General features: G+C 41.9%; 2 protein-coding genes across 3 annotated transcripts; both read right to left on the bottom strand.

Annotated features, from left to right (window-relative positions):
- Nucleotides 1-886: 886 nt before the first annotated feature.
- stac (SH3 and cysteine rich domain) lies at nt 887-13,103 on the bottom strand. 2 transcript variants are annotated; one of them, XM_061301832.1, is made up of 11 exons: nt 12,653-13,095; nt 10,749-11,067; nt 9,258-9,391; nt 7,886-7,967; nt 7,702-7,808; nt 6,707-6,788; nt 6,559-6,629; nt 5,167-5,264; nt 3,031-3,082; nt 2,476-2,613; nt 887-1,429 (listed from the first exon to the last, which is right to left on the bottom strand). In XM_061301832.1, the coding sequence occupies exons 1-11, from the start codon at nt 12,758-12,760 to the stop codon at nt 1,331-1,333; spliced, it is 1,290 nt and encodes a 429-aa protein (XP_061157816.1). In that variant the 5' UTR covers nt 12,761-13,095; the 3' UTR covers nt 887-1,330. The 2 variants fall into 2 exon arrangements, 1 of the variants encoding a protein (XP_061157816.1); XR_009718425.1 differs by lacking the exon at nt 887-1,429 and having other exon boundaries at nt 2,525-2,613; nt 5,167-5,335; nt 12,653-13,103.
- A 4,633-nt stretch (nt 13,104-17,736) lies between these two features.
- mtfr1l (mitochondrial fission regulator 1-like) lies at nt 17,737-20,187 on the bottom strand. Its single transcript, XM_061302247.1, has 7 exons — nt 20,039-20,187; nt 19,800-19,907; nt 19,619-19,728; nt 19,287-19,498; nt 18,853-19,225; nt 18,630-18,773; nt 17,737-18,538 (listed from the first exon to the last, which is right to left on the bottom strand). The coding sequence occupies exons 1-6, from the start codon at nt 20,051-20,053 to the stop codon at nt 18,656-18,658; spliced, it is 936 nt and encodes a 311-aa protein (XP_061158231.1). The 5' UTR covers nt 20,054-20,187; the 3' UTR covers nt 17,737-18,538; nt 18,630-18,655.
- Nucleotides 20,188-20,976: the final 789 nt, after the last annotated feature.

Genomic DNA, 20,976 nt, shown 5'->3' with positions numbered 1-20,976 from the left:
TATATTACGAATGATGTATGTCATGTATATAAAACTCCCCTATAACAACCCAGTCTAAACTTACCTCCTCCCTAACCTCCAAAAATGGGTCTCTTTGTCGAGATGCATCACTTTGACAGATTTACTGTGCTACTTTCAATTTTTAAGGGACTTTGGCGCCATCTAGTGGCATCATAGGGCGTTTCAAAAAGCACACAAAAAACGTCTTATGAAACGGGAGTGATTCTAATATGAGTAACAACTAGAAAAGGAATTGTAGCTGTTATCTCCAATACCTGCTTTCGGGACTCAGAAAAAGAAAACAAATTGACACGAGGCGTCAGATCAGAGGAGTCCTGCTTATCTGTTTGAGCATGATGGAGGCCAAGGCGGTGTGGCAGACGTGTGGACCGTAAAACACCAGCATTGCTTTTGTCCTCACATGGGAGAGCGCTGACATGGCCGCAGCAGATAAGGACTGACAGATGTTTTGTGCATGTGTGTGTGTGCTAACCAAGGAATTAATTATTTCAGCAGCACTGGTTGTCGCTGAGGTCCGTGTATGTTTTAATCCGGATGATAGGTGCTGGACTGTCTAATATGAGCCAGCTCCTCTGTACGGCTAATGTCAAGTTATAGCTTGGAACTGGAAAGGTAAAATATATTTTCAAATCCATTGTGTGTTGCTGGAAATAAATGGTCCAAAAATTCGCATTTATAGTGATTTGCATTCCATTTTAACTTAGTTATGTGAAAAACAATTACCCCCACAAGTATTACAAATTTCTTTGTATTCTGTTTTTCAAAGAAAAAAAAAAAAAAGATCCTCCTGGAACAATTTGGATTTAGTAAATAGTTTTCAGATTTGACTCAAATGTATATCAAAACATGATGTTTTATGAAAAACTTTTTAACTCAGAAGAAAATGACTTTATTTTTGTAAGATGGTGGATTTTTTTTTCCTCAAAACTTTCAAAATATGATTATTTTAAAAAAATATGCACACATTTGCCTTTCTTACTTTCTTCTTTTTCTTGCATTTTCATCCTCCTGTAGTCAAACCTTATTGATGACTTTTTTTTTTCTTTGACAATGCAATCCACAACTCAATAAAAGCCAGCCATTTTATGGCTTTGTTGAAAGTCAAAATGAAAAGATGAAATCCAGTGATAGCAGCCAAACAAACAAGGCAGCACTCGTATTGTCATGTGCGTCTGTCCTGCTTCTCGTCCACGTTTTGCCATGAAGACATCAGCCGTCCCACCTCATAAGCAGCTTTGACCTCGTTTGTCCTTCAGGTCCGGCGGACGCGGCCATCCCTCGCTCGTCACCTCTCGAGCTTGTTTCCGCCTCACATAATATCGAGAACGTCACAGGACACGAAGCCTCGTTTCTTGCCGCTTGCCACCCTGATAAAGCCGTTGCTTTCGTCCTCACTGCTTACACAGATCTGGTGGGAGAAGATAGTCATGCATTATAGTTAACTCTGTCACTTTTTTTCTGAGTCAGAAATAGCAATTTTAGTCTGAATTTGTAAATCATTGACATTTATGGCAACTGTGGGAGTTAGCAAAATAAACCAAGGAAGTTACTTGCTCCAAATAAATTAACTGTTGGTTTTATTTATTTATATAAAGTGGGGTTCAAAACAAGGTTCTGTAAACTCTTCTTTGTTGAGATAGCAAAACTCAAAACGTTTAGTTGAATTGTCCAAATTTCAATTATATATAGCATAGAAAAATGTAAATTAAAAATATTGTATTTTAATAAATGATGTAGGGTAGTTTGCGCGATACCGTCATTACAAAGTATGTCCAGCAGAGGGCACTGTCACCCTGTTGTTGACAATTGTTCAACAGTCTCATAAATTCAAACTATTTCATGTAACCTTCCTAATTTCTTAAAAAATGTACTTCAAGTTAAAGTCGGTGTATGACTTTGCTGCACGTTCCGGATAAAAATGGTCTAATTTATTCCAACTAAGGAATAGGTTAGAACATTTCAAGTCCAAATTGAAGGAGCTCTCAAGTGCCGCTATAAACACACTGAAATGTTCCAGATCATTTTGTGCAACCTGTGCTCTCTTTAAGTGATCACATTACGCTGAATTCTTAAGGAACACACCAATCTCGAATTCTGTGCCTTCCTATCCGCTTAGGATTTCCTTGCCTGATTCTTCCCCAGAGTCCCGCCATAAGCATTGTGGGAAAAAGGGACCACTCATTAATGTGCGTATTTGACATATAAGTCATATGCGGGGGCCACAAAAAAAATTGTCATGTGATGATGCATGGATGAGTGATAAAAAAGGATTCCTGGGAGCAGCAGCTCTGCTGCCTTCTTGTCTCAGTAGGCCTCAAAACGGGGTCAACGGAGACAATCTCAAATGTTCATTATTTGTGACTACAAATGTTTGTGTGTGGGGAAAGCCATACGTATCATGGAGGGTTTTTTCTAATCCCTTAGTAGAGGTTTAAAAAGAAGACCAAATAGTACCTGTCCTTCCTTCAGCGTAATCTGGCCCTGCTCCCTGCAGCCGATGAAGGTCCTGTTACACCTGAAAACCTGATCCCCCACCCGCAATTGATGGGCAAAGGATGCCGGGAAGAAACCGATCCTGTCCTCAATCACCCCCTGGAATATATCAAACAGATGATAGATGATATGTGAGTTGTTGTTCTTTTGTCAGCTTCCCCATTATCGGTTTTACTGGCGAAATTCTCAAAAGAGGCCAGATGTGTGTGTTTATCCACAGCCTGATGAGAAGCAGCAGTGAGAAATGCACAACGAGTTCGCTCGTAGTCTGCTAGCAGCATGCCGCCTCTTATCTCCTTTATTAGGATTCCGTACACACAAACTCTCTTTTCCCGTCTTTTCTGCTGCGATCATTGACTGCTAAGTTCATCAATCAATTCATTTCTTCCAGGTTCATTTAATCGTGCTTGGGGAAAACACACAGTTATTATCATTGCCTTGGAAATAATCCAAAACAAATAATCGTTACTAATAGGCCCAAGAAATCACAGTGTGTGAAGGGAATTTAACACTTACCTTCCACCAATCACCGTTGGATTCGTCAATAAGTAAAATTCGGTCACCTGCCCTGCAATAAAAGGCAAAACAATGGACGGTTTGTAAACAATTTGTCTATTTTTTGTTGAAAAATGAAAAAGAAGGCATTAGTAAAGTTTAATAAAACGAAGTTTTTAATTTCGGTAAGATATAAGAATAAATATAGAGGTTTTTGTGTTGTATGAAAAACATTTTGTATAATGTTCATTTTATTTGAAATGTTTATTTACCCACTGTTTCATTTTATTGTATCTAAAATGTCTTGTAATTACACCTGTCTCACCTGCCGTCAAAGAAGGAGAGCCAATCAGAGTGAAGGATAGGGAGTTGCAGAAAGGGAGATAGATTGAGAGAATGGACGTTTTGAAGGGAAAAGTGATGTAAAACGTGTTAAATGCTTGTGCAAAACATTCATGGCGCACTCGACTAACACGACGCTAAAAAGGGGACACTTTGCATCTAATTGCATCCAGTGCACAGTTAGCATAGCCGGCTAGTTAGCGACAGCTAGCCGTGTTCGTAGCTTGTTAGCTGGATGAGCTAATGGCGGAAGCTACGTTGGAGGAGTGAACAAAGACTGTGGAAGACTTTGGACATCCAAAGAAGTTGGACAACAAATGATTCCTCACAGAACAGTGGAGCGTTTGTGGAAACTGTTTTTCCACTGGAAGCTCACGTCGTCTGCTGAACTGTGAGTACGGTACGCTTATTCTTATGAAGAGGGCGCCACCTACTGGGCGTCATGCGAAAGGTCCTTTAACGTTATCATTATAAGGTCTGGTTGTATTAATATTTGTTTTCTCTTCTGAAACACTATTCTTTATAGCTAAAATAATTTGATTTGATATCTCGCTGTCTGTCTATTTATTCTCAAGTTACAGAAATATTGTGTTTTCTAAATTTAGTAATTGGGGCACATTTACTTTGAAACTATATCTTTTTATTTAATTAAATGGATGTACCACAATGGAATCCAGCATTTGCATGCTAGCTACCACTAAATATTTTTTTAGGTTGGTTTGAACTTTTTTTAAAGACTAAGATGGCATTCTAAAATTTTAAATGTCATTTCAAAAGATGTTTCTATTCCTGGCCTATTTGAAGAACATTCCACCATTTTTCTAGTCACTATTATTTTCAAGGTAGCTATTATAGCTCCACATGTCAAATGTCATTTCAACACAAGTGGTACATTAAAATATCAAAACTTCAATTCAACAAGGATGAATGTAAGAACTAAGTGACCGTATTCGTGAAGAAAGCAACAGGCCCAGTCAGAAACAAAGGTGTCTATCATGTCATCGCCAACAATCCATTTTACGACGAGGAATTCTTCTTTTCCAGGAAAATCGTGAATCACTGTGCGCCGTTGTAATTACAAGCATCTGCTCGCGGTCATTGTTGGCAAAATTTAATGCAGTAAAAAAAAGGAAAGGGAACAACTCGACTGAGGAAAATATGGTTTTTTACGTCATTTCCCTTATTTCCACCTCTTGTGATTGTTGGAGTGCGTCTTTATCCTGGTAATAATCACTATTACTGACAAAATACGGTTCACTGTGAACAGAAAAAAAAAAAAAAATCCACATCTAAAGATGCAATGAACATCTTCAGAAAAGGACCGGGTGGAAATTTCTCAAGTAGTTGGACTTGCCTGTTCTCATCATCATTATAATCACAAAATTGTTGAAGTAATCAAGCACAAGTAGAATTTTCTCACTTGCAAGTAAAATGAATCATTTTCAAGCTGAATTTTTGTTGCATATGCTGATTCAAGTGATTGTGTTCGAACCCGTTCGCGGAACGCAGGTATAATACTTGTGCAGGGAATTACACAAGTGTGTGCGTCAGAGAGTGCACTCATGTCTTTAAATCCATTTGAGTCATTTAGTGGGAAGAGGAACAAATTGATGCTTGAGATGAAGGACTGCACGTGATGACTTTTGTTTCCTGTTTTAAAAGTGCGTCAAAGTGTGCGGTGGCCATGATCGGGCGCTTTGACACTAGCAGAAAATGCAGCAAATATTTTTCATATATATTTTTTTAAATAATACTGTTTCACCTGCGAGTATTTTTGAAAGAGTTGAGTTGTGTGTGTGTGTTTTGCAAACTAGCCTCATCTCCAGGTCATGGCTCTCCTGGGCAGTAAAACTGTACAAGGCCACGTAGGTGTTGAGCCGGAGTGCATCTTGGTGAAGCTGGCTGTCTTCCAGCTAGACACACACACACACACACACACAGACACACAACAACCATGCATGAGCTGGCGGGTCCCACGCAGCACCTGAAGAACAATTTTGAGTCTGTATCGCTCAGACCTCAACGGCATGAAGATTGCCAAGTGGCTTTTCTCAAATCAACTTTTGCCATTTAATGTGGTTTTTGTTTTCATCATTTTCATTTCTGTCCCCGGAGGCCACACGAGCAATTTGCCTTGTGCCTGCTTCCAAGTCATCCATCAGCCACTCCTTGTGGATGACACATGGCTTCATTACCACCTGGTGCCTCAAGGAAAGCAAAGTTCTGCCATCTTGTAAAAATACCACCTGTGTTTCACTGTCACCCCCCCCTCGCCCTCGCCACCAAACACATCTACTTTCCAAGGAGTGTGAAATGTAGCAAGCAGGCTCCACACTGGAGTTAACTGTGACAGAACTGACAACAGCGAAAAAAATAAAATATATTTTGTGGATGGGTGCTAATTGGGACAACACTTTTCTGACAACTTCCTGTGTGCCCGCCTCTCATCCTATTTGAACTCAAAGGAACAGATTGCGGCCAATCGTGTAAATATAACGTGTGCCAAAGCTATATTTAGATTTGTTTTCATCACTGTCCCAATGTTTGAGAATATATGAGTGTGATTATATATCATCACTCAAATTACAAATTTTTTCTTTCAGTGAACCCAATCGGTTGAATTAGCATTTTCCCAGCTCGCCTCCATCTGTCTCTGCCTTAGTCGGAGCTAATGGACCCGTCGGAGGACGCACTAACCGTGCACCGCCAGCTGTGCTCGACCCGCCCAGCACCATGCATTCGAGTTTCTTCTTCATTGAGAAGCGAGGGGACGTTTGTGTATTTTCCTTGTATGGTTATTTATTCACTATTATGTTTGCCCAAGTATTTGTGCTCTATTTCCACTGATAACGAGGTATAAACATGCTGAACAAAAAGAAAAAAATTCCTCTGCGCATTCCATCAGGCAAAAAAAAAAAGCTCCCAGTGACATTTTCATCATCACCCTACAGGAGCTGATAAGATATTTTTTGCTGCCTTGGGAGAATAAAGTAACGGAAGAGCCGGAGATGCAACCAGTGAGGTCAAGCCTTGGCTCCATCAGCGCAAGTCTGCCGTGCTTGTGTCAGCTCCATTTTGATTTGTTACCGCAGAAAAAAGAAGTTTTCCCTCCATTTCCTGGGAACTGAAGCGGTAATGGCGGAGGGCATTCAAGATGAGTGATGCGAGGCGGCATTTCTCGACAAATGGATTCTAAATATTTCTCACCTCACAATCGTGGGGTGTTCTCTCGGGCTGATGTCGGTAGTGCTCAGCCCCGTTTTCCAGAACGGTGAAAACTGAGTGAAAATAGACACACGATAAATTCGACGGATCACAGAATCGTGAACCATCTCAATTTTTCCACAACCCTCACCATCATCGCTGTGTTTTCTCGACAGTGCCTGGCGGCTGCCGTGAGCCACCGCTTCCTCCGGGACGTTATCCAAGTCACTGGTCTGCAAAGAAATCTGATTTCAATTCGACAATCCTACGAAAACAACAATACGTCGAACGGAATCATAGCGGCGGGAATGGTCAGTGACGGCAAATAACAAAGGCCCCCGTGAGTGTAGACAGAGCATGTTTCCGAGCTTGCATTCGTATACTATTTCCATAACACACACGCACGCACACAGCTGCACAAACAGCTTGACTGTCTTTTCCATTGTCATTATACAGTGGCACAAATCCAGACTGCGCACATGCAGCGGAGGAAAACTCCACATAAGTAATACAGCAACATGATTCATTTGCAAAATTAGTATGAACTCGTCAATCATACCAGTGTTTATTGGAATAATTTCCCCAATGTCCAATTTCCCCTGTTCCTGCTGACTCAGTGTTCCTGCTCCTGCATAGCTTCCTCATACCTTTCGTGTGTCACCGAAACAGCCTAGCGGGGGCAAAACTAGCATGTAGCAATTTGCGCTCCCAAATGTTCAAACATTTCACGTGCAATCTTATCGTGGTGAGTGAACACGAAATTTAGCACCGTCATAAATTAAGCCCTAAGAGTTTTCAGACTATGAAGTGATTCGGGCCTGTCTATTTTCCTACCCTGTACAAAAAATGTCACAGAGGTGGCCTGAGAGCGTTTATAATCGCTCCAATTCATCTCGAGGGCTGTAACATGAGCACGACAGCTCCCTTCATGACCGCTAAGACCAGAATGCCTTTATTGGTAGTGTTTATGACTCCGCTGAGGTGGTATCTATTTGCTCCATCAGCTACAACATGTCAAAGGCAGCGGCACCAAATAAACAAAGTGTGTGAGGTGGACCGACAGTGAGATGCATGGCTCTCCACGACGTACTGTAGTGAGGAGAACTAATGGAATGTTTCAAAAAGATCAACTTTGAATGACCTTACCGAATTTCTTTGTGGAGATTCGGAGCCACTGGCCCGTTTGGATTTTTGTGCCAACGACGTCCCGAATCTGAGGGCCTCGTAGACGGGGTCGACTTTATTCCCGCAAGCTGTAGTGGTAGAAAATAAGTGGATATTTAAAAAGTCTTGTCAATAAATTGAGTTTTCGGTAAGTTAGGCCGCTCACCGATGGGCATGACTTCTTTGATGCAGCCGTATTGTTCCTGAATTAATAACGGCGAGCTGTAGTACCGCCGGAAACCTTTAGGCTGGCAAGAAACACAACAATACAATGATAATAATGGAATATTGCTATTTTGTCACCAGCCCAAGTCTCAAAACATCAAAGTCAACCAAAACAGTTAATAACAAGCGCTGATGGAAATAGCAGCAGACCAAGACCTCGGTGCAAATGAAGTCATAGAAATAGTCTCGGTCGCCGAGCAAGCTAATAGAGAAGCGATGGGAATGAGAAGTCGGAATATCACCTTTTGCGGGAAATGACATTAAATGTGAATTAAAAGAAAGTGAATGATTACCGCCTTAAATCATGCATGACCGTCATAAATCATCCATCTAAATCTACAGATGGCTTTCGGCAAAGCGGGAGAGTAAAGTTGTGTGACCTCCAATAAGGATAACCGAGATCTTCCATTATTTACCACAAACTACAATCATTTTGTTACGAAACCAAAACGGCGCTATAAATATGAGCTCATAAAACCAGCGTCAGTGACGCAATAGATGTCCGAGCTTTTCCTTAGCGTTCTCAGGCTGAAGGGAAACAAGCATGCCCGCAGAAGTTGAGAAGCAAATTTAGAGTCCAATCCCACAGGGGGAAACTTTGTCCTCTTTAACCTCTCAATCTGATTTTCCACTCCTGAGAGTCAATCACTTCCTTGCTCTCTTTCCACTCATTCCCTAACAGGATGAGTTTGTAATACAATGGTCAAAAAACATTTTACAAAGAGAGTTCCTGTTTAGGTTTATGGGAAATAAAAATAGGTTTGACATTCGAAAACATTTTGTCCGGGGCCGCAGGAACATTCCAAAGTATCACTCGCGTTGGTTGGCAGTTTATGTTGTTTGGTTTGCTTCATAAAATTTTTAGAAATTGTGACTGTGACCTCAATGAGGTCAACAACAAAGCCCCTCAAGCATCGTCGCATCCATCCTGTGACGTTAATAGATCGGCGGTGACGTCGGGCGGCGGGGGTCAGAGGTTTGGTGTCGGTGGCGTGCATGGTGACAATTAGCTTGCAGATTGACTGGCAGAGGGATGATATAATGAGGAGGTGGAGGAGGATGACGAGGATGGGTGGATAGCGGTCGCAGATGTACCGCCACGCTCACACATACACTAAAGTGTGATTTCTGAATATGCGCATTCTGGTGAGGGATAAGCCAATACTAATTATTTCAAGTTGATATATCAATATTATTTGTTATTGTTTTAGTAAGTCGTTATTTTGTCAGTCGAACATCTCCAATGGCATTAGTGATGACATCACGAAATGGATGCCAGGCCGTGCACATTTCATGAAGACAGGCGCTCTCACCAGTTTGCCCATGCAGCGCTGCTGCCCGACGCCGTTCTCGCACTTGTGGTGAAGGCTCATCTTGCAGGCTTTGCAACGGAGCCCGTGCTTGGCCGTGTTGCCCGCCAGGAACACCACGTGCTTGGCTGTGGTACCTGAAACACAAATGGATGTTTCACATATGCTTGCAGGCTGTTGACATTTCCCCCACAGCAGAAAAAAAAAATGTTTATGTAATTTCACAGTTGATGGAGAGGCCAGCACATAGATTTAAAAAGGCAATTTTCCGTTAAAGCGAGATCAGAAGCCACCACTGAAGCCATCAGTCAATGGCGACTGCTCGCATCCTACACAAAGGAGGTCAGTTTAATAGTTCTGCGTCTGTGCTTGTGTATTGATTGCTCAGTGTGCAATTGCTCTGGCCCCGCCCACGCTCTGTCCATGTGAAAATGTGGACAACTATTGATCACATTTTTTAGAATGTTTTTTTACGCTGTCTGGTCAACTAATTGCTAATCTGCTATGCTAATCTGCTACATATTGTGAAGTTTCGTGAATCGTATTTGCCCGTACCTCAAGGCAACAATATACTTTTAGTTAAGCATTGCTTTGAGGTACTTCTATCCAAAACAGTTAGCGATAGCACACACATGCCCCTGCTGTCGGTCAGCTCGTTTGGTGTGACTCACTCCAACGTGGAAACAATACGCCTCCATGCTAGCAGTTTTGCGGTCGGACCACAAACTGACAGCTGGTGGGTGGGATGGGGGGTGGGGGGTCTCGGTGTGTGCGTGTTCAGTAGTAATTTTGAGAGTATTTAGCGTGTATGAGAGGTAATCCCAAATTTGAACTCTAACGACCTCTCACATATTTCCTCCGCGCAATTGTAATCTCACAAATTTGTGATGCTACACTTGGAAATTGACCTCGGTTTATTTCTATCTATCACCAGCACAACTTTTTTTTTTTGTGCTTTCAGAATAGCATTGATCCATTAATCCAGCAGTATTACTTTCCGCCCTCATACTTCCTACCTACAAATCGACCTAGCCGAGGTTATGTAGACTAATTTGTTGTTTGTTTTTTCTGTGACAAAATAAGCCCCTTTATTACAACACTTCACTGGTTTAAAGATGTTAAAATACTATTATTCCAAGCGCGCCAAACATGTCCTTCGCCCACGTAGGTGTTTATTTAATTAGCAACTCGCTGCAATCCATAACACAGCGTCGCTCGGCGCGCAGGTATTTTTATTATACGCCAGTGAATGTAATTCACTTTTACTTTGCGTCAAATCAAATTTTCGTTTCGCCTCAAGCTTTAAATAAAATAGTTTTTCTAAATGTTTAGACTCCCGCTCTCTGTGCTGTGATGTAATTCTTACCTATTTATGATGAAATTTATGCTGACATTTCTTGTAATGGCGGATAGATGGTGATGTAAGAAGCAGGTGGGCGTTTAAAGTTGGTACATAATTGACCTCTTGACTTGTACTGTTAACTAACCCCATACCTACGATCATGTGGTTGCAAACGTCGCAAAAGGTGGGCTTCTTGAAGATGTGCTCCATGAAGCAATGTCCGGCCGAGTCCACCTGCAGAGGGTTGCGTGTCTGCGAACGGGACGTGGGGGGAGGAGCGCAAGGGATGGCGGGGGGCACGGGCGGAATGGGCGGGCCGCTGGTGCCGATGTTGTACAGGTGCCCCGTGCTGCCGCTCACATCGGAGAGGAGCTCCGTCTTGTTGTCGCCGCCGCTTCGGAAGAAGTTGTCGGCGCTCTTGCTGCGGATGCTTTTGGTTTTGAAGGACAACGAGCGCTTCAGCTTCTGAAGCTGGAAGGAACAGAATGCAATTGACTCTTTGGAATGCAATTGCTAAAAAGCTTCCCCACCAAGGACGCTAATGGAGTTCTTTCCGGCCATGAAGATTGCCAATCTCATTACCTTCCACAATGACAAGGCTTCATTTCATTTGGTCCTCCTTCAGTTGCTTCATAAAGAATCCCTTTGCTACTGTAATGAGACTAAAGGGCTCTTGTGCAGCGGAATTGATTCAGTTTTGACGTAATCCAAGGCCAGAGAAGAACTCCTAATGAGGCTTTGTGTCCAAATTAAGCCGCACAATACCAAGAGGATTTTTTTTTTTTTGCAATTGCTCGTGAAGATGCTCCCTCCTATTTTCATGTAAATGACACATTTTGCATAGCATCATTCAAATAAAATTGCGCCTAGATGCTTTGTTGCGGGGAGGATCAATAAGTCCTCGGGGTGATGACTGATCAATTTGGCAAACTCACACGCCTGTGGTGGGTGGCCAGGACCAACGAGGCCTTCCCTGATCTGAGAGCACTATCAAAAGCACTGAGATATAATTACCTTCTAAATTCCAATATGTGCTCTTGAAATTGTAGTCATTAAAATGCACGGTTCAAAGTTTTCCCGGGAGATAATTGGATGGTTTTAAGGACAGCGCATGCTTTGCTTGATAGCAGTTAACTTCACATGAAGCATGGGAGCTTAGGGATGAGGATGACACCTAATCAAATGTAGCACCATCAAAAACACATTAAATGAGATTTAAGGAGAAGCATACTCTACTGGGTGAGCTCCTTAATTTATGGCGTTGCTTAAATATATTATGTTGCATTGCACTAACCCTCCTGCATGCAGAATTAAGAGCGAATTAAAAATAAATTTACAAGCATTTTATTGGCGGGGGGGGTCATTTTGACCCGCAATATCACAGGAGGGTTTGTAATGTGCGTCAACATATAACCATGTCTCACCTTCCGTTTGGGATGTTCAGGCCTCGCAGTATTCTTTCAAAAAGGGATAAGGAAAAAAAAACCAAATATAATTTTATTTCTGTGCAGGGAACTGTGTCGAACTATTTAGCCTTTCCCCTGTGTTCTTGCCTACGTCATCTTTTATAGGACAGATATTTTTAGATAATTTACAACCACCAAAATGACCACTAAAGTAAGTCCTTATGGAGGAAGATTCGAAGCGCAGGGTAGCCCAAACTTGGACTTGAAGCCTGTTTTGGGTCGTAGTTTGAAAAACCCGCCTTAGGTCACCACATTCGGTATACTCATAACCAAAAGCTGTGGCTTGGATGTAATCGTTCGTTTTGATTGACACAGAGCTGCTTCTAATTAAACGACGCTGGATCTGCGTAACACATTGAACAGGAATTAAGTCGTCATCTTTCGGTAGGAGAGGCGGTACGGGTCCTTTTGACCCGTAGGCGAGACCAATGCAGCAAATGGTGCAAATAATTGCACTCTGAAGAAACTGTTTGTTCCTTATTGAGAGCAAATGAGGTCATAGAAGTCATCAAGAAAAAGGGTTTTCATTTATTGGAGCCATTACTCTTGAAACTTAAGTTGAATTTTTTAACTTTTAAGGAAGTCCTTACCTTAGTCTCTTGGTTGGAAGTGTTGCTCGGGGATTTGGGAGTCTCATTTTGCTCGTCTTCTTTTCCCCCGCAACTCTCCTCCTGGGCAGAGTTGGCCGGCGGGATCATAATTTCAGTTTCTAAATATAAAAAAAAAAAGTAGAATGCGTTTCCTCCTCCTCTTCTTCTTCTCGTCCTCCTCCTCGCAATGTTTACATCGTGTTCATGATGGTCACCGTGACCTGAGCAGGGGTCAGCCAGAAGCACCCTGCTCCTAAAAGGACGTACTAATCACATGGGAACACACGAGAAGGTGCGGTTAACAAGTCCAAAGTGAAAGTAAAGAGAAAAGAAAGTCCGGTGTTGCTGGAGAGATTGGCGAGCTTCTTCCTCTGTGGTTGGTGCGTGAAGACTCCACGAGCATGCTGTGCTCCACTATGAGCTGGAGAGAGAGAAAGGGAGGGAGGACAGGAGGGAGGATCTATTTGGTCGTACACTAAATTATGCTCTCAGTCAACATTAGAGCATTTGATAGTATATTTGTGCCAGCAGATGGCGCTGTCTTTTTTAGTGATGACTTTATATTAAATACAGAGCCAGTGATTTATTCATTTCTCATAAGTATAATAAGATACAGTATGTATCGGTCTTTTGGGAAAGGAGATACTTTTCTTGCAGTATAAGGCGCAGCTGTTGAAGTGAGACATCCCTCGAGGCTTCCTCCCCCTGTGACGCTACGTCCTTGAAGTTTCATTGTGGGACGGAGGAAGAAGGCGCCAGACTGCAGCCTCCTCACTCTGACGGGGACGCAAACACCCACCGACACGCACACGACGGGCCAACTGAGCACTTCCTGCTCAGCTTCCGATTCCCTCCTTGGAAAAAAAAAAATCTATATATATATATATATATATATATATAGATTTTTTTTTTTTTTTTTAAATATATATTTTATATAGAATGATATATTTATTTATTTAGATAGATAGATAGATAGATAGATAGATAGATAGATAGATAGATAGATAGATAGATAGATAGATAGATAGATAGATAGATAGATAGATAGATAGATAGATAGATAGATAGATAGATAGATAGATAGATAGATAGATAGATAGATAGATAGATAGATAGATAGATAGATAGATAGATAGATAGATAGATAGATAGATAGATAGATAGATAGATAGATAGATAGATAGATAGATAGATAGATAGATACTTTGAAAATCAGCTGGCAACATTGGAAATAAAAAAAGCCCACAGCAACAGCAATTATTCCAAATGGAGGGTTTCATCACACCTCTGCTATTTCTACTATCACTGCGATTAGAACATTGAGACCTGGATCGTAATGGACACGATGTCTTTGAGTGGAAAAACAGCATCATCTTTTCTTCGAAAGTATATCCCAGAAGTGCAGAATGTTCCCTGTGAAACATGCGGTCAGTGTCTCAAGAGGAGTATGATGACGAGGAAACATGGAAACAGGCGCTGGCAAGGAATGGAGTTCCATTCGAGTGTTTTGATTGACATTTGGATTCACGCTGATGACGTGGTGAATAATGGGCCGCTTCTCCACACGTTATTGTGATGTACTAACAGCCACGTCACCGTACCAGCTATTTTTGGACTCGTCCAGATGTCGAAACCAGTGGAGAAATCACTATAATTAGTGGCTGCTTAACGGAGGCGAAGGGGGAAAAAAAAAGAAGAGAGCGGGATAAAGACAAATGAAGTAAAAGTTATAATCCGAAGATTTCCTCCATCCATCTGTTATGCTCAGTCAATGAAAAAAATCTTTTAGAACTAATTCTAAAACAAAGCTAAAATAAAGCTGAAAAATGCAAAAATATTCATCATAAAGTCGCGTTCAAAAGTAATTAAAATTGGTACATTTTAAAAACTAAAAAAATCAAGATGAAATAAAAAAAAAAAACATTATAATTAAATACCGTTTTTTTCCGTGTATAATGCGCCCCCATGTATAATACGCACCCTAAAAATGGCATGTTGATGCTGGAAAAAAGCCTGCACCCATGTATAATACGCACCCAGATTTTGACTCCTACTTAAGTCCGTGAACGTAAAGTTATTTCAGAAAAAAGATCATCTTTGGAACAACCGGATGTTCTGCCGGTCAGTATCACTGCGCATGCGCTAGCATACTCAATAGCGAAGAAATGTTTCGGATTTGTGTAGGGTACATTGTGACAGCAAACGAGCAGGTGATCTAGCAAGCGTCTGATACGAGAGCATTGTGTTCGTATGGAGTGTGTTTGAAGTGAACAGCAGAGAAAAAAGCACATCTGTAATGGCAGCCTCCGTATGATATCCGGATTTAAAAAAAAAAAAAAGAATTTTGAGAATTATTTTTTTTTTTTGTACCCATGTATAATGCGCACCCCAGATTTTAGGACAATAAATTAGCTAAATTTTGCGCATTATACATGGAAAAAAACGGTAGATCGTATTTACATTTATTTGGAAAGATGGACAGAACGGACAGTTTTCAACATCCGAAATTCCTAATATTTCTATTTATATATTTGAAAGAATTGATCTTGTTGCAGGACATGATCAAATCCCCACACCAGCATGTTGCAATACTCAAACTTTTCCCTCCCTCACAGTCTCCAAATTTGAATACATAACTGGATGATCCAACACCCTTATGTCGTCAAATGAAAGGAAGAACATTAAATGTCACGTTCTATTAAATGCTTGAAATAGCCCTTTAATGCCTGTCATCTCAAAGTGTGCCAATTACCAACTTGACATTACACACACACGCGCACACACAACGTCCCCAGCATGTGTTACAGCGGTGAGCAAATAGATTCCCTGAGAACCGAGGCTAATTAGGCGATCTTATTATGAGCTGTCCTAGGAATAGTCTCTGCAGGGTACATGACAAAGTAATGAGACACCGGCGTCTATGAATCCGAGTAAGGTTAAATGATATTAAACGACATTATGGTGAAAAAAATGCTACGTCTGTAGCATTTAGCTACAAGTACATTGGGACATATTCGGCAAACAAAATGTTGACTCATATTTATCAAGACTTCATTCAAGTTAGCCTTTGAATGAAGTTATAAATCATATGCAAATTTCACCGCGCGTTTATTTAGCATTCCGAAGGCGTAAAACCGTTTGAAATGCTAAACCCTTTCCTCCCGCTGCAACCAAGCTCAAAGCCAAAATTCGTTTCATGATGTTTCTATCATTTGATGGAATGGCGCCGCTGACCTTAACTGGTCTCCAGCTGGCCATCTCGGACTCGGTGCGCGGCGGTCAGCGCTAACGAGGCGGCGGCTAAAAACAGAACGGAAGGGAGCAGCCGGTGACTTTGGGGACAGCTTTACTTTCAATTGCAGTAGTACATCTACTAAATGAATTCTTACAAGCTGTTTATTTCTTTCTGCACGCGTAATATGTTTGGAGCCCAAAAATAACACCATATTGTCCACTTATGAACTCTAGAGCTCATCAAAATCTATTAATAGTCAAGGTGACCTCTGACCTCTGACTTTTTGTTCCTTGCATTTTTGTACCTTATGCTCTTTTACTACTAGTTCAAGATTTAAGAGTCTTCAAAACAATTAAGCTAACCCTGTTTTTTTTTTTAGCTAAGCTAGCAGTTGTTTTTGAGCGCAAAATCAGACTAATCAGCTGATTAGCAATTTGCAAGCGGCTCTGCAGCTAATTGCGCGTCTGCTAGCTACGCTCAAAGCGAACAATCAACTGTTCTACCTCCGTGTTGTTAGCGCGCCAAACAATACCGCACAGGCCTTAAGTGCCACAAACAGCTGCACGGTTCACTTAAGTTCTATTACGATATGAATGCGAGCGGGCAGCCCGTTGTGAGTCCTAAGTGATCGGCTTTGTGTCTCGATGACGCGGATGGATGCTTGGGAGGGGGGGGGTAAGAGGGCACAACGCCTGTCTTCTTCCAGACCTTTGTCATCCGCTCTGCGTCAATTTATGGCGGTTGCTAAGATACAGCGATCAGATCAATCAAATGGAGCAAAAAAAAGAGGGGGGGGGCAGTTCTTTGGCAAAATGTCTCCCTTTTTAGCCAGGCAGATGATCATGTTATCACTTGATCAACTCACAAGCTGCACATTGGAGAGCTCGTGGGATCATCGGAGAATTCTGCTCTGGTATTTCCTTTTTCCTAAGTGGAAGCTTATTCAGCCTGGAAATGGGGGTGAGTCACAATCTGGCATTGGGAAGTAAAAAAAACAAAAAAAAAAACAAGTTGAAGCCATTTCCCATTTAATACTCACAGGATAGCACTTTGGTTTTTCTTTCATTTGGCAGTTTTTAGACTCACGTTTCGGATTGGGGGGGGAATAGAAGGCAAAGTTTGGAAATGTGACCCAAGAGCCAAGCTATTTCCCGTCACTAGCTGGGAGGATGCGACATGTTAAAGACTATTAACTGTGACAATACCTGCGGTCTGCAAACAACAGCTGCTCGAATGCTTGCTCTTACCCTAGTTTGGTTTCAGCACAGCTGTAATTCACAATGATGAATGCTCATAACAGCACTGCTCAACATATTTTGGCAGGCTCATCAATCAATAAAAAAACAAAATGACAAAATTCTGTCCTAAAAATGAAGTACAGCAGCTAACAAACAGGCTGGTGGAGTAAAGAAAAACAATATTCGGACACAAAAGGGTCCACTGAAATAGGCGGAGGGAAATAAACGATTGTATAGATATAGCAGGAAAACACAATCAAAAAAAGTTGAACAGCTCTATATTTAACAGAGACTAATTATGAAAGTCTCATTTATGGATCCCCCCCCCAGACATTTCTCAAGACCTACATTCAGATGGCTGTTCAAGGTGGAGGTGAACTGAACTAGGCCAAAGACTCCTTCAGAAAATAGACTGTGGCTAACTTAGGAGCAGCTTCATTTTGAAAAGAAAAAAAAAAAGGAGGGAATGGGGCAGAGTGCATGATAATAATGTTTGACTAGGGTGATTAATTACTTTAATGGAGCTAATCCCTTTTTCAGACGTTTAGATGAGCTCATCTGCCCTCTTGTGGTAACATTCTGAACTGCACCAGGAATACGATTCCACGATATTAGTTTCAAAACATTTTCCCATTTTTATTTACAAATCAATACATAAAAAAACAACATGCATATTCTAGCAATGTAGAATTGTGTTCAACCCAACAAAGAGGCTCAATGGTGAGAAACCGAGGTATAATTGAACTTGTCAGGTGACTATGAAATGTCTTCATTTAATAGTGATAGAAGGGGAAAGAATGCAAGGTGAAATAAAAGTGGCATAACAGCAAGCCTTTTTGTGGTGGGGTCATTCCAACATATGTTTTGGTAATTTGGTGAAGGGGGGGAAAAATAGCACACTAAACAAATGTTAACAAAAATGGTTAGGCAATAAGGAATGGGCTGATAAAAATGAAGTTGTGGCACAAATCGGGGGTGGGTGAGTGACTAAAATCAGACATCTGAACAGGCAACAGACGGTAAGGCGTCACCAGGAATATTTATAATCACCACTCATCTCCTGTACAAAGTTATGAGAAAACACATATAGGTCCTCCCGCCCTCCTGTTTGAGCCATTTAAGCTCAACGTATACACTGACTTTAAATTGTACTCGCAAACCTATTCAAGTAGGGTATAGAAAGTGGGGAAAAAACAACAACATCCCAATTAAAAACCGTCCTTTTGGATGGCTAAAAAGTGCTCCTTATTGGGTCACTGGTCACTCCTCAGTTGAAACAGTCTGAGTTATTGTTCTGAAACCTCGAGCAAAAATTGGACTAGAAGAGATTTGTTAACTAACTGGCAGCAGGCAGCTACTGCATTGAGGTCTGAGGAGCGAGGCTGCAAACCATGACAGTTCACGGGAGAAGGCCTGAAAACAAGCAGGGAGATAAAAACAGTTCAAGACATAGGACCACACTAGCGTCATAATATCGTGTCGATAAAAACGCATTGCGACTTACATGGAGCAGCGGCAAGCCAGGGTCAACTAAATGGGCTTGCCGGCAACGCTGTCTTCTTCCTTCAGGACAAATTTTTTCCTTAGTGCTTCAGAGATCAGAGAAGCAGAGTCCTCCTCTCTCAGGGACGTGCAGCCTCTGTTAAATCTGACGATTCAAAAATGTTTTTTTTAAAGCGGCAGACTTGCGTGGTAATAGATGAAGTAATATTTCAAAAAGTTTCTACCTGTCTTTGCTCATCTTCATACGGTTCATGTCCTTCAGGATGTCCATCACGTCTGCAAAGCTGGTGGACTTGGACAACGACACCGTGTCCTCCTCCGCCTCGCGGTAGTCCATGCTGGGCCTGTCCAGGTCAAAGGTGGCCGACGCCGTCATGGAAACCGGCGGGAGGGGATCGGGGACCAGCTCCGACACCACCGACACCATATCCTTTTCGTCGTCTTCCTCCTCCTCCTCTTCCTCTGTGACGTCGCTAATGACGAAGGAGGCGGCTACCGTGGCCGCCGGCTGGTAGGGGGCGGTCTCGAAGGGCGCCATGGAAAAGCTCATGGTGGTGTCGTCAGGTGAGAGCAGGTCAGGAGTCAATGGGTTGGATCCTGGAATTAATTATATAATCAAACGTCTTTTTTTGGGGGGCTTTAACAATAATTGATTTACCAGTGTCCTCGGCCACAATCTTTGCAATCTGCGCTCGAAGTTTGCTCAGCTCATCCTGCAGGGCGGTGGTGCGGTTGAGCGCAGTCACCCCAGGTTTCCTCAGGCCCTCCATCCGCTTGCCCTCCCGTCGGAAGTTGGGCACCGACGAGTTCCTGTGTAGCACCAGGAGCGGCGTGGGCCTCCATTCGTGTTTGAGAGGGCGACTGTCACTCCTGGACGAATAAAAAAGGGAAAAATCTCACAAGGTAAGCTTCTAACTTGTGTAGTAAATTGAACCCGATTCAAATTGTTCCACTTTCACAAATCAGATCAATTCCTTTATTTGTCTTTACCGCACTCTGGCGTATGTCTCTTCTTCATCTGCAACAATCCAGGCAATATCTGCCAAGGTTGGAACTATGGGGCCATCCATAGGGCGAAGTGAGGGAAGACCAGGTAGTTCCTGATGTTCACAAGTTAAATTAATGCATTTTATATTACGTAAAGAGAGTTTCAAAAATGAGGGGGCAGTACCTGGAAACATGCCCTTTGTGGGGGTTTGAGTGGAAGAGTGGAGCCTATTCTTCTCACCACACTGCGAGTGGATCCATGAGGCTTGTTTTGCCAGATAGGAATAACATCCTGCAAGAAAAAAAGGGCAAAGACTGCATCTCTGAACATCTAGACGCCAGGATGTTTCCACTGGCGAAAAATGGCAGTGTGAAAACGGCAGTGCTAATTGATGCGGCGTCTAAAACAAAGTGCTGTCTTACTGTTTGGGTTTCCATGGTGACGGCTCAGCTTTATGAGGAGCACCGATGCTTTGGTGCTCTTAGTGGCTCAAGACTGAGCAGTTCAATGAACAGATGCTGCGTTAATCTGACAACTCTCGGGATGTAAATTGGAGATTAGTCAGGAGCATCTGTTGGGGAGACACAATCAGAGAGACAAGACATAAACTAACTTTGGACGAATGAACAACTAAATTGGGCTCAGATTTGCTTTGTTCTACATTAACACAATTGGTGCATATGATGTGATTAGACTGATTTAAACTGGATTATGTGAAATGAATAGTAATGCTGCCTTGAAAGGGACGAATGGAATTTATACTTTTAGTTATTTGCATAGTATGAGAATCTGTAAATTTGACGCTTGGTCGATTTTCTTTTGTAATCAATTAATTCCCTGTCATTCATCAAGACTTGTGCTGTTTTGTGCACAGTGATAGTATTCTAATGGCGACATCTGGTGGCAATTTCGTGTCAAGGACGGGCGTTGAAGTGACTTAAAGGGTTTCCCTTTAAACATATGCAGTGTTTTGCCACTATCTTGTGGCATCTATAGGCAATTACTAACCTTTTTGGGTAACACCGGGTAGCAAATTTAAATTGGGGACAAAAAATAAATCACCGTCTCCACTTTGTTATGACGTCAAATTTACCTGGTTAATTCAATTGGGGGGGGAGGGATCACTATATCTTCTTCAAATCGTGATGTCACCCTTTACGCACGTTTTCAATTTTTTTCTTTCGATGATTAAAAAGTAGAAGGATGCTAAAGTGCGTGAGTGCAGACAGCGTCATTGGATTATTAGCACCGGCGGCTAACGGTATCAAATACAATAGGCCGTTTATTAGCTTCGGTAGCAGACGATGATACCATCGATTTCCCAGGCGCTGCATTTGAATTCAAAGACAAAAAGTAAAAC

This window comes from Syngnathus typhle, linkage group LG16, assembly GCF_033458585.1.
Source record: "Syngnathus typhle isolate RoL2023-S1 ecotype Sweden linkage group LG16, RoL_Styp_1.0, whole genome shotgun sequence".
In the NCBI taxonomy this organism is placed as follows: Eukaryota; Metazoa; Chordata; class Actinopteri; order Syngnathiformes; family Syngnathidae; genus Syngnathus; species Syngnathus typhle.
The sequence above is the reverse complement of the archived record's forward strand: the minus strand, read 5'-3'. Positions and strand labels throughout refer to the sequence as shown.